At 39.5% G+C, this 11103-nt stretch overlaps 2 protein-coding genes across 2 annotated transcripts; both read right to left on the bottom strand.

Moving 5' to 3' along the window:
- Nucleotides 1-2858: 2858 nt before the first annotated feature.
- On the bottom strand, nt 2859-5283 carry wu:fa19b12 (uncharacterized protein LOC560551 homolog). The gene is made up of 2 exons (XM_061071699.1): nt 4785-5283; nt 2859-3854 (listed from the first exon to the last, which is right to left on the bottom strand). The coding sequence occupies exons 1-2, from the start codon at nt 5166-5168 to the stop codon at nt 3684-3686; spliced, it is 555 nt and encodes a 184-aa protein (XP_060927682.1). The 5' UTR covers nt 5169-5283; the 3' UTR covers nt 2859-3683.
- Nucleotides 5284-6802: 1519 nt separating this feature from the next.
- On the bottom strand, nt 6803-10833 carry carnmt1 (carnosine N-methyltransferase 1). Its single transcript, XM_061070932.1, has 8 exons — nt 10697-10833; nt 10030-10225; nt 9507-9673; nt 9136-9276; nt 8827-9005; nt 8317-8430; nt 7548-7651; nt 6803-7451 (listed from the first exon to the last, which is right to left on the bottom strand). Exons 1-8 carry the CDS (start codon nt 10831-10833, stop codon nt 7257-7259), a joined length of 1233 nt encoding a protein of 410 aa, XP_060926915.1. The 3' UTR covers nt 6803-7256.
- Between the last annotated feature and the right edge of the window lie 270 nt (nt 10834-11103).

Raw genomic sequence — 11103 nt, 5'->3', positions numbered from 1 at the left:
ACATGCTGGCCCCAGAGGGAACTAACATTAGTTAATCCCCCCACCCCCTTTCCCTCCCTGCTCTAGAAACCTGCTCTCTTAAAAACACTGACAGATGAGCTATGTAACAGTCACCCTCTCATTCAGCTTCATACACTCTTTTCTTTATGCTCTTTCAAGGTCTGTCCTACTCCCATGTTCCGTTCCCATCCAGATTTAACAATGGCCTCACTGAGACCAGCATTGTTAGTAGGAAACATGCACACATCCCCTTCCTGAGATAGAACACATGGTGGAGGAGCTGGAGCTCAGCCTCCCTACTCATACTGTGTAAACACAGAATAGGGATCCGTGGTGAAACTTATGCAGCTTATTTTAACAGTATTAATAAACAGCTCTAAAAAAAATTAGGTGACCACTGCAAGATTGTCCGTTCCTCTTGTGGAACTACTGACAACATTTTTCCCACATTCCAAATCCACACTGGAATGAAATGGCTGCCACACACATATGTGCAGATTTAGGACAAATCTGGAGTGGTCTCTGGAGATGTGTTTCATCACAGACAATAAACGTTGCTGCCAAAACAAACAATGATGGAACTTACTGTAAATCAGATCAACACTTAAATGAGTGTATACACTATGGTAATTTCCCATACATAGTGAGTAATGCAGAGTTATGGGAATATAAACAGGAGGATGCTAATATTGTTTCTTCATTTTACATGTATCAACATTTTTAAAAATTATTTGGACAAAATGTAGCATTGTATAACACAATTTTCTGTTCTGCCACGTTGCCGTCGTGATATACGTCACATATTTTTGTGATATTTATATATATGATAATAATCTCCTAATTAAATATATGTTTTTCATTTTCTTATTTTTTTTAGAGATTATCCTCTGAATTAAAAATATAATTGTGTAAAACATCTGATGTTTTCCTCTGAAATGTTGTGAAGTTTAATTTAAAGGTTTCACAAAGTGTGATTTCAGAGTAAAAGTTGCAATGTCTGTAACTTTCCCTCAGCTAGTAATGTTACATTATTGTAATGAATCACCTTAAATAAATTTCAATATAGCTAAATTACCTCTTTGAACCGACTCCTGCTCTGTTGAAGTATGGAAGGCTGTTTAAACAGTCAATCATTTGTCTCAAGTGTCTGCCAGAGACAAATTAAACTCACAGTGCAGTAAACCTGTTGTGGCTACATGTTTTAGCTAACAACATAGTTTGCTAACATGAGCTATTAGCGAACGACAGCTAATAAGTGACCTAATAGCTTGACCTTTCACTAATAGCTGAGCTTCATTACACAGACTGCCTGTTCCCTACATATATACATGTCGTAAAGAACTTACCATGGCTGCACACTGGAGTTTAACACGTTTACCATGAGGTGAGTTGACAGAGATCTTGAATCGGATCCCACCTCCTCATCTTTACTCCTCTGACGAGCTGGGCTCCTTTATCAGCCTCTGGTCCAAAGTGCAGGGAGAGGGTTTCCAACCAGACGCCTGGAGGAGTTCACCTCCTCCTCCTCCTCACAACTCCTGTAGCATTCCACTATCTGAACACATTACATTCACTCATCCAACCTTTAGTTCAACAGCTACACCCACAAGACCAGTGGTGGAGGAGGTACTCAAGTACTTTAATAAAAGTAAAGTACCATATCACCAAGTATTTTAAAGTATTTCAGTGTCACTTATTCTCCTACTACGTCATTACTTGCAGTTTCTGTGCGTTTTGTTTTATACAATAGTACAGACTGGGTAATATTATTTAAGAATGAAGATAATGCTACGGAAGCGTATTGCATTCACTCGAAAAAAAGTTTTCTGAGATAATTATCTCGGAATTTCCGGAGGTGATCATCTCAGAAAAACGGGGGGGGGGGGGGGGGGGGTTGAATCAGCGACCACATTTTCCACCAGCGCGATAGTTTTCTCAGATAAACAGAGGGTTTTTTTTCAAGTGAATGCAATACGCTTCCGTATGATGCTACTGAAAAAAACTTTCTATTAGAATATGAATTAATGATCATCTTGGCGCTGGCCTCTTTCCAATCCAATCTAGGTGTATGCGTTGTAAAATGTAGTGGAGCAAAGAGTACAGATATTTGCTGATATGTGTAGAAAAAATTGTGAAAAGTACCTGGAAATAAATCCACTTAATATACAGATATATGAAAAAGTTACTTAAGTACAGAAACGAAGTAACTTATATATATATTCAACCACAGCTAAAGGCTTGTTAAGGCATTGAGTCCTCCAGATGAACAGCTGGACCACATCAGGGGCACAAGCTCTGTCAAGTTAGTGGAGCCATCTTTCTCTTTTACAGAACACAATAACACTTGCAATGCAAACTAACATGAATGCTAATCAATATTTTCCGCCTTTCTATTAACTCCAGCCGGCTGCTATGTGTTACTGTTCAATGGCTTACCTGTGCATGCTTTGTTAAACTAGCTTTGGTGGTCAGGACCCCTCAGCTCTGCCAGACGACCTGAGACTTACAGAATCTACATATCACTTCTCTGGACATATCTTTATAAAAAAAGCCTTTTATTAACAGTAGCAGTTTTATTACAAGCATGTCCTAGTTGTTAATTATTGTTTACCTTTTATCTTCATTGTCATTTCATGTATTGTTTTATTTACTTGACTCCTCATGTTCTTATCATGTTAAGATCTTGTAAAGCACTTTGTTACTTTGAAAAGTGGTATACAAATACTTTAATACGATCAAATTAACTTATATATATATATTGATCAGGGACGCCTGACTCTGTTTATCCACAGCTTTTGGCCCCTGGTGGACAAACTGATGAAAGTAACACTTCAAGTAAACAAACATGAAACCACACATGGATAGAAAACTGCATTTATTGCCAAAAACACAGATGACAGTGACAATCAGGACTGATTGCCAATAACATGTACAAGTAACATCCCAAAGAAAACTGCTAATACAGCACACGTTAAAGCCTTCTGTGAGGCAAATTCAAAATGAAGATTTCCCACAACATCTACAACAGTCTACACTAACACTACAGTCACATAATGTGGGCAGAGTTACAACAAATTGCTTTAAGAACTGTTTGAACAGGTGTGTATAAAATACTGCTGCACGTTTGTTTGGTCAGGATTCAGCATATAACAAAAAGGCTCCTGTCACTGCTCATACATATAATTGAATGAGGGATGAGAATAAATCCCTTCTGCCTCCACCAAAGAATTTGTTTTCATTTAGCAAGATTATGAAAAACTAATTAACTGATTTTATTGAAACTTGGAAAGGGTGGAGTATGGATCAAAGAAAATCATACATGTTTGGAGCGGACTTTATTAATGGTGGATCCAGGATTTTTTTATTTATTTTTTACTTTCTCAAACATTGTGAGATATTTCTCAACATTTTAGGAATTTCTCAAAGAATAATTTAGAGATGTTTATAAAAAAGAATCAGGCATTTGTAGAGAGCGAATATTCATGAACAGTTGGTTAAGTGGCCAATCAGCTTTGGGGGATCTTTGCGCTCTCTGGATTCTCTCACTTTCTACAGCCCACGTATCAGTCAGACAGGGCTCATTGGACAGTCAGGTTGTCGCATCTCACCTGGATGCAATTCGGGCAACCTACTGGAGCGCACCACGTTTCAATCATCATGTTGCCCTACTGATGTTAGCCACCTCACGTCTCCATGGCGTCAGAGAAACGGCTTTTGACCTTTGACCTCTGCACTGTTTGGGGACGGCTGTGGTCATCTTCCAGCAGTGAGAGGTCCAGTTTAGGGAGGGGGGGCCTCCAGAACCAGAAGGTGTTGAAAGCGCAGTCTTCAGTGTCTGAGTCTCCAGCTGCAACCTAAGAGCGAATAGGAAGCGAGAAGGATTGAGACATGTCCATAGGAGATAAGAGAAACATTTAAGACTGACACGAGAGATAAACTAAATCCAGACAATATACATGCCACTGATTGAGCTTTTTCAAAGAGAGCTGGGGCTAGGGCTGGACAATATGGCCAGAAATGATATCAAGATAGAAATGGTCATATCAGTCCACATCTAGAACTATATCCCTCTGTGTTTTTTATTTCTTTGTCCTCTATTAAGCCCTTGCTTCGTTTGTGTGAGAAGTGAGTGTGACAGAGAAAAACAGGTGAGAATGTGATTTGAACATTTGAAATGTATTTTTCAATAGAGCCAATAATTTGACCCACTTATTTGCATTGATCAGTTGTCACCCCGAAATTTTAAATAAGATCTTTCAGCTTTTCTAAGGATAAGCTGTTTTAAAGTTGGAGTTGATTTTCATTGACATTGTGAATTAAACAAAAATATTAATTCACATAGTTTTACTGTGTCACATTTGATATCATCTATCTTTAAAACGAACAAAACACAAATAATTCATTTGAGATACTTTTTTTCCTCAGTTGCTGTTTTTATTTATTTTACTTCTTAGTTCTATCAAGATGTCTGTTAAGTGTGTGTTTTGGGGGGAAGGATGTTTGTATATAAAGTGCCAAACAAAAAAAGTCTGACTGATTGATTATACCTCCACACTGGGCTTGTACATTGAACCTTAGTTATATTGCTATTGATTATTTTGTGATAATCATTGATTTCAATCACCAGTCCTGACCTACAGTCTACAGCCCGAACGAGGACAATAACTAGTTATACTCTGGGTAAAGGGTGACGCCTAGTGGCCAGTTAGTGCCACCACACCACATCACTTTCTCTGGGCTGCACACAGAAATGTGCAGATTCTTCGACATCGCTGTAAACTCACTTTATGAAGACCTCCAGGGGGAGAAGTCCCGCGGTCTTCTCGGGGTCGTTTCTTGTGGTTCGCGGGTGGTCCGCTGCCGTGATGCTCCCGGACGCTTCCAGGGGTCTGCACCGTCACACCACCACCAGCAGCCGCATGTTCCCTGATGCAAACCCCTGGTCCTTGGGGTTTCTGCTCCGGCTCCTCGGAGGAGTGCGGCCTCTTCCTGCAGCGGCCGCCGCCCACCACGGCCAGCAGGGCCGGGGGGCTGCGGCTCACAGGCCGGGCTGCTGCCGGGGGGTCGGCCCCCAGCTGCAGGTCCACACTGAGGAGGGACCGAGGGAGGGTTTTGGAGGGAAACTCATGCAGCAGCAGCAGCGACTCCTCTGCGTGTCTCTTCGCCATGATTCACAGTTGTGTCTCCGCACCGGTGTGTACAGCTTCAGCCCCACAACACGTGTTACTGAGCCGCCATCACTACCTGCTGCTCACTGCGTAGTGTCCACGGTTCGGCCGCAAAACACTGGGAACCGGTAGTACAATTATTGCCAGGCGGCTGTTAACCAATCAGAGGAGAGCACCGGTGTCTGTCACCGCCCACAGCCTCCAACGCTTCCGGTGGCGGGTGAATTCACATGAACCTCCAGAAGTGTTGATGTCCTCCATCCCCGAAGGGAAATTAAGTCGTCATAGCAGCCGGTATATTTGAATACAATAAAATACAATACAATAGAATAAAATAAAAAATATTGAGGTAGATTGTCCGAAACAGAAACACAAGATAAATAGGTAGATAAGGTGCAGTGGCAAGATGATGGTAATAGTACTGATGATAGTACAGTATATATAGTATATAATATAACATAATATATATTTATATATGATAGTAATTATACCAATATAATAGCAGTATATAGTAATAATGGCAGCAACAGTATATATAGTAATATAATAATAATAATTATAACATGTACACATGTATAAATATGTGTATATAGACTTATGTATACAAAGAATATACAGAGAGTATGATATAATATATGATATATAGTAGAGGTATAAATATAAGTATTTGCAGGAAGGTCCTTCCTTCCTGCAGCTGTTAGACCGAACAACCTGCTTGGCTCCTAGTACAACTACACACAATTCATGTGGACTGCACTTAACTCTGCTCTAACTCTCCTTACCGTGCTGTATTCATTCTGACTGTGCAACACAATGCTTCATGTGCAATCCATTCACTGTGCATATTCTATACTGCACATATTTTACATTTAGCTGACGCTTTTATCCTAATTTTACTTTACTATACTCTGGAGATACTCGGAGCTGTTTGTTTATTTTACAGTCCCCTTTTCTATTCATAATGAAGAAATATCTAATAACTTTAACAGCAGCTTAGGGGGCAATTAAGTATAGCACAATTAATATAGTCAGCTATATTTGGCTGTGCGCAACAGAATAAGAGTATTTAATAGGTGCCTCACAATAATATAAAGCCGCATTTTGCACACATGAACACTACCTGATATGTGTTGACTATAATGTTGAAAAAAACAATTAAAAGTGGCATTACAATGAACCAGAGATAATTAAATAAATAAATAAAATGTTTACCTTTTCACACTATCTTGTGACCATTTATCTGAAAGTCTGCCTGAAAACAATTCCCACAGTTATAAATCTATCGTGCCTGATGTGTACAAATATGCTTTGTAATGTAAGGTTCGGCTGCCTTATCAGTCTGAGTTAGACATAACAAGTGGTGTTAATCCAAACAGTTCTCAGCCCAAAAAACCATGGTCTTATCTTATGTTTACTGGTCACAAAGAAATAACTTTAATGTTTTTTTTCAATATGGTGATTTTTTTAAATAAATGTATAGCAATAACTTTATTTTTTTGTATTTTTCCTTGGCTTGACCCAACAAAGAACACATTCAGTGTGCAAAGACTTGAGTTTTGGGGTTATGTTCATGTTAAAATTATATTATATGTGATACAGTTAACATACTCATATTTTTGAAAATGTTTGGCTTTATTACAAAGTTTGATAAGAAACATTTAATGAAAATCCTCTCCAACTTTAAAACAGCATATTTCTGAAAAAACTGAAACATCTGATGATCAATGCAAATGGGTAGAAGTTATTGGCACCATATTTGAAAAATAAATAGATTTTCCAATGTTCAGATCATATTCTCCATCATCTCTCTCTCACACACACAAACAAGCGCCCACGCACAAACACACACACGTAGCAAAAAACAATGAAGGCTGCAGGCCATAATGGTTAAAAGAAACACACTCATCATGACTGGCTGCCTCCTCTCAAAGAAATGAACATTATTGAGACTATATAAAACAAAAAGAACATTTATCTCCTTGGTTTTTCCCCCCGCTTCCATTGTGTTTTTCAGTTCATCAGTTTAATCTCTTCTCAGTCGATGGTTGTGCTCCCCTATGTTCACTGTTTTTGACAAAGGATTTCTTGTCACGTCAGGCTGTCTGTTCCCTCTCGCCGAGGTGACTTAGCCGCCGGTGGGGAAATTGACCGTTGGTCGTCCTCTTCACAGTCAAAATACACGTCTGCAGGTTTTCGTGCCACAAAGAAGACACAGTCGTAAACGTATCTCAACATAGAGCGGTTGTTTTCTGTGTAGGTGGTATGCATTGACTCTTTCTCCACCTATCAGGAGAAACATTAATACTTCTTTATTACTGGAACAACATAACTGAGGGGAAATTTAATGTTATGCTATGAAAAGTAATTTGTCTGGTTTACCTCAATGTGGAAGCCAAATTTAACCATGGCTGTCCTAATGTCTTCATAGCTAAGTTCAACTGAGAGCTCGTCGGCCATGTTCTCAAAGTGATACAGCAGCGGACCTGTAGAAACATTAAAAACATTTAAACAACTTAATAAATGTTAGCTCACACATATTCATGAGTAAAGAGCGGTCGATAAAATTCAGCCACTATGAGACTTGCACAGATGTATCATGATTTCTGTTTATGTCTGTCAAAAGGTTTTATTGACATAATCTAGGGAATAATTGCCATTTTGTTAATTGTATATTTCAGCTGATATATCAGTATCAGACATTTTATACTTGCTAATATCATTTTGGCATTGCCCCCCAAAAATCCATATTAGTCAGGCTCTAGTCATGAGCCTGATTCATACAGCATTCCTTTCTTTGGCGGTAACATTCCTATTTTTGCATTTCAATATTTCTCCTCTCATCTATCTACACCCAAAACCTCATAATGATTTTTTGCAAACATGAACAATACTAAAGCTATTAAAATGGAAAAAGTTTTAAGACCCTTTGCTATGAAACGTAATTATATTTGAGAGACATTTGATTGATTGGAAATGATTAGGACATGCACACACCTCTAAATAAAGTCTTACAGCAGACAATGCATATCAGAGCAAATGGCTGTGCAAGTTGATGATGGACTTTTCTTTTGTCACCAGGTTATGGACTTGGTAACATTTTGTTCCCCAGTAGAGTTCACATGCAACTGTCTTACACTGAGGGACTCACCCAGGTTGATCCAGACTCCACCAGGCTTCAGAATCTTCCAGATGGTCTCCACATACTCAATGACGTTATGAGCTGTGTCAATAAAGAAACAGGTAGCCACACAGTCCCAGGAATCTGACAGAAATGGACAATAAAACAGGATTACCGTTACCTAATATTACCGGGGTAATTAATTGACCAATGACTCCTTCATCACAGTATGTGCTTTTTAGAAAATAAAATTCAAACAGACTATTGTATAATGTAATTAATTAAAGTATCCAAACATGTACCATTATGTTTAATATTATTGAAGCCCAAACACCTTACTCACTTTGTATTTTGTATTGTTTAAAGACTTCAAGTTAATTTGTTTTATAGAGCTTTCTATGGATTAAATACAGTATGGATGTTACCTCGCCCCGGGGGGCCACTTACAATTTCCAAAGACGCTGACAAATAAACAAAGTTGCCTGAAGTGCTTGCAGGCACATTCTCTTCAAAAGGTGGAATACCAACAGTAGTATGTACCTGTGTCAGTGTAGACCTCCACAAAGTCCCCAGCTACCATGGAGAAGTCTGCAGTTAGTGGTAAACTCTGAGGGTTGACATCAGGGAATCTGATTGGTCGTGTTTGGTCTGAAGATTTCTTGTTGTTGCTGAACTGGTGGATCCAAGGGTACAGGGTCAGAGTGTTCACCTGCTCACACCTGAATGGAGTAGTCCAAATGTATGAGGATAGATGGATATAAGTAGTATTCTACAGAGTAGCACCAAACAACTGTATAGAAATTAAGATTTTGGTTGTGACTTTAAAGAGTTTAAATGTGTCTGTGTTACCTATTGAGAACAAAATTTGAGGAGAAGAGCATGAAGAGGCTCCATTCGTTGCCCTGGCATATATAACCCAGGCTCGCAATCTCCCAGGCAAGACGGCCGAGCCCAGCACCCGGAATCAGAACGCTCACCTTAGACACATCACTGACATAATAAAATGTACAAAATGCACATATCACATGGAAAATGCTGAGGAAGTCACATGATCACAATTACTACAAGCTGCTTTGAAAACATAGCACATAGAAAAGCTGTGTGTATCATAATAAAAACATTCATATCCATTTGTTCTATTCTGTGTTTACTTGGCAAAATGAAGCATCTCTATTTTTGGCATGCATATGTCTGTGTAGGGATGCATGTATGTTTCATACTATTGGTCACATGGGAAGAGTCTTTGGATCTCTTGGATGATGGGTCGGTAGCAGGAGTCTCTCTCAGCCTGGCCTTCATCACTCCAGTCTCTGACAAACTGCTTTATGGTTGACTTAAGCTTGTCCATGTCAAATGTGGTAGATGGCCGAATCTTCCTCGGATCCTCCTGCAGGGACGAAAAAGAATAACTAAAAACAATATCACAGAGGTCTTGCTACACCACAACAATCAAGGAAAAGAGAACCGTGACATAGTATTATTGAATAATATTATCAATTTATTCCTTGGGCATTTCGATCTCATCAGTTAATGGTTATTAATCGGTTAATAAGCATCTTTATTGGATAAAAGAATATTCAAAATGTATATTCCTAGTCCCTGCCTCGCCAAAGAACATCTATCAGATGCCACACAGCACTTCTTTCTTCCTTTGACGATGACTGACTGACTACAAGAAGAATCTGTGTATTGTAACTATTTGAGTATCTGCACAGTATATAGCCTGGTTTTGTCAAGCCTTACCCTCTCGCCATATCCAATGTTCTCGAACATGTCGAGGCTGTTGTGAATGATGTCCTGCATCACCTCCTGGTTGTGGTCCACACACCGGTTGATGCGGGCCAGGTTGGACAAAACACATGGCAGCAAATTCTGGTGGTGCTGTGGTAGGCTCAGAAACTGACGCTCAGCACGCTTGACCCGCTCCTGGACATGGGCCCTGATGGGAAGAAACACAGGGGACAGCAGAAGAGGTTCACAAGGGTTTTCAAGTCAGGTTGACCCAGAGAGAGGGAACACAACCATGTACACATAGTGAAAAATAAGTGTTAGACCTGATTTTAACTATGTATTGATACAGTGTGGGTCCGGTCCTTTGGTTCAAATGGTTACCTTACATTTCACTCAGTTTTATTGTCTTTCAATGAAATTTCTAATTCATATATTCCTCTCCTCCGTTTGCTGGATTACAATGGGAGACAGGACTGCAGATAGAGTCAGAGAACTGTCACATAAATGCCATAATTAACCTGGTTAAATAATAGCTGGGAAACACCAACTAGCGCTTGAATAAACCTTAACTGACAGTTAGCTGCTTCCCTTCAAACCCAGTAACATCCTTTGTTGCTAACGACCTCGCTCGTCTACCTGTCGCCTGTCTCCTTTATTTTGAACATCGTTTATATTTTACCTGTAAAATTTAAAAGCATCGATTATTCTCCAGAAATGCTGACTCTCCAGCTCAGCCTCGTCTGCGGGGCTGCATTTAATTTTTTCTTTGTGGAAATCCGCTCCACCCTTCGTCCTGTCTTCTCCGGTGTCGGCCATGTCTGAAACCGAAAGGCACACCGTCCAATCACAACGCGACGAACTCTTCTTCGTGACATTTATTGATTCGAGGAGACCAGGCTCCAAGAAGCGTACTGCTGCCACTTAGGGTCAGCTGAGTGAAGTGCAGTTAGTCTCAATGAAAAAGCCATGAACTTCATCGATAAAACAAAAAGAAACAAAAAAAACTATTCATCCATCGTCAGAGCAGAGTTTAAGAATTATGAGGATAAATCACACATTTACACTGTGATATTATATAATAAATAG

Source organism: Limanda limanda, chromosome 5 (genome assembly GCF_963576545.1).
Source record: "Limanda limanda chromosome 5, fLimLim1.1, whole genome shotgun sequence".
Taxonomy (NCBI): Eukaryota; Metazoa; Chordata; class Actinopteri; order Pleuronectiformes; family Pleuronectidae; genus Limanda; species Limanda limanda.
The sequence above is the reverse complement of the archived record's forward strand: the minus strand, read 5'-3'. Positions and strand labels throughout refer to the sequence as shown.

Excerpts from the sequence above, each read along its gene's own strand:
- wu:fa19b12 (XM_061071699.1), bottom strand. The coding sequence starts at position 5,168 with ATGGCGAAGAGACACGCAGAGGAGTCGCTGCTGCTGCTGCATGAGTTT. Across the intron at positions 3,855-4,784 it reads CCCCTGGAGGTCTTCATAAA|GTTGCAGCTGGAGACTCAGA; the intron begins GTGAGTTTACAG and ends ATTCGCTCTTAG.
- carnmt1 (XM_061070932.1), bottom strand. The coding sequence starts at position 10,833 with ATGGCCGACACCGGAGAAGACAGGACGAAGGGTGGAGCGGATTTCCAC. Across the intron at positions 10,226-10,696 it reads GATGCTTTTAAATTTTACAG|GGCCCATGTCCAGGAGCGGG; the intron begins GTAAAATATAAA and ends TCTTCCCATCAG. Across the intron at positions 8,431-8,826 it reads GGAGGTCTACACTGACACAG|ATTCCTGGGACTGTGTGGCT; the intron begins GTACATACTACT and ends CATTTCTGTCAG.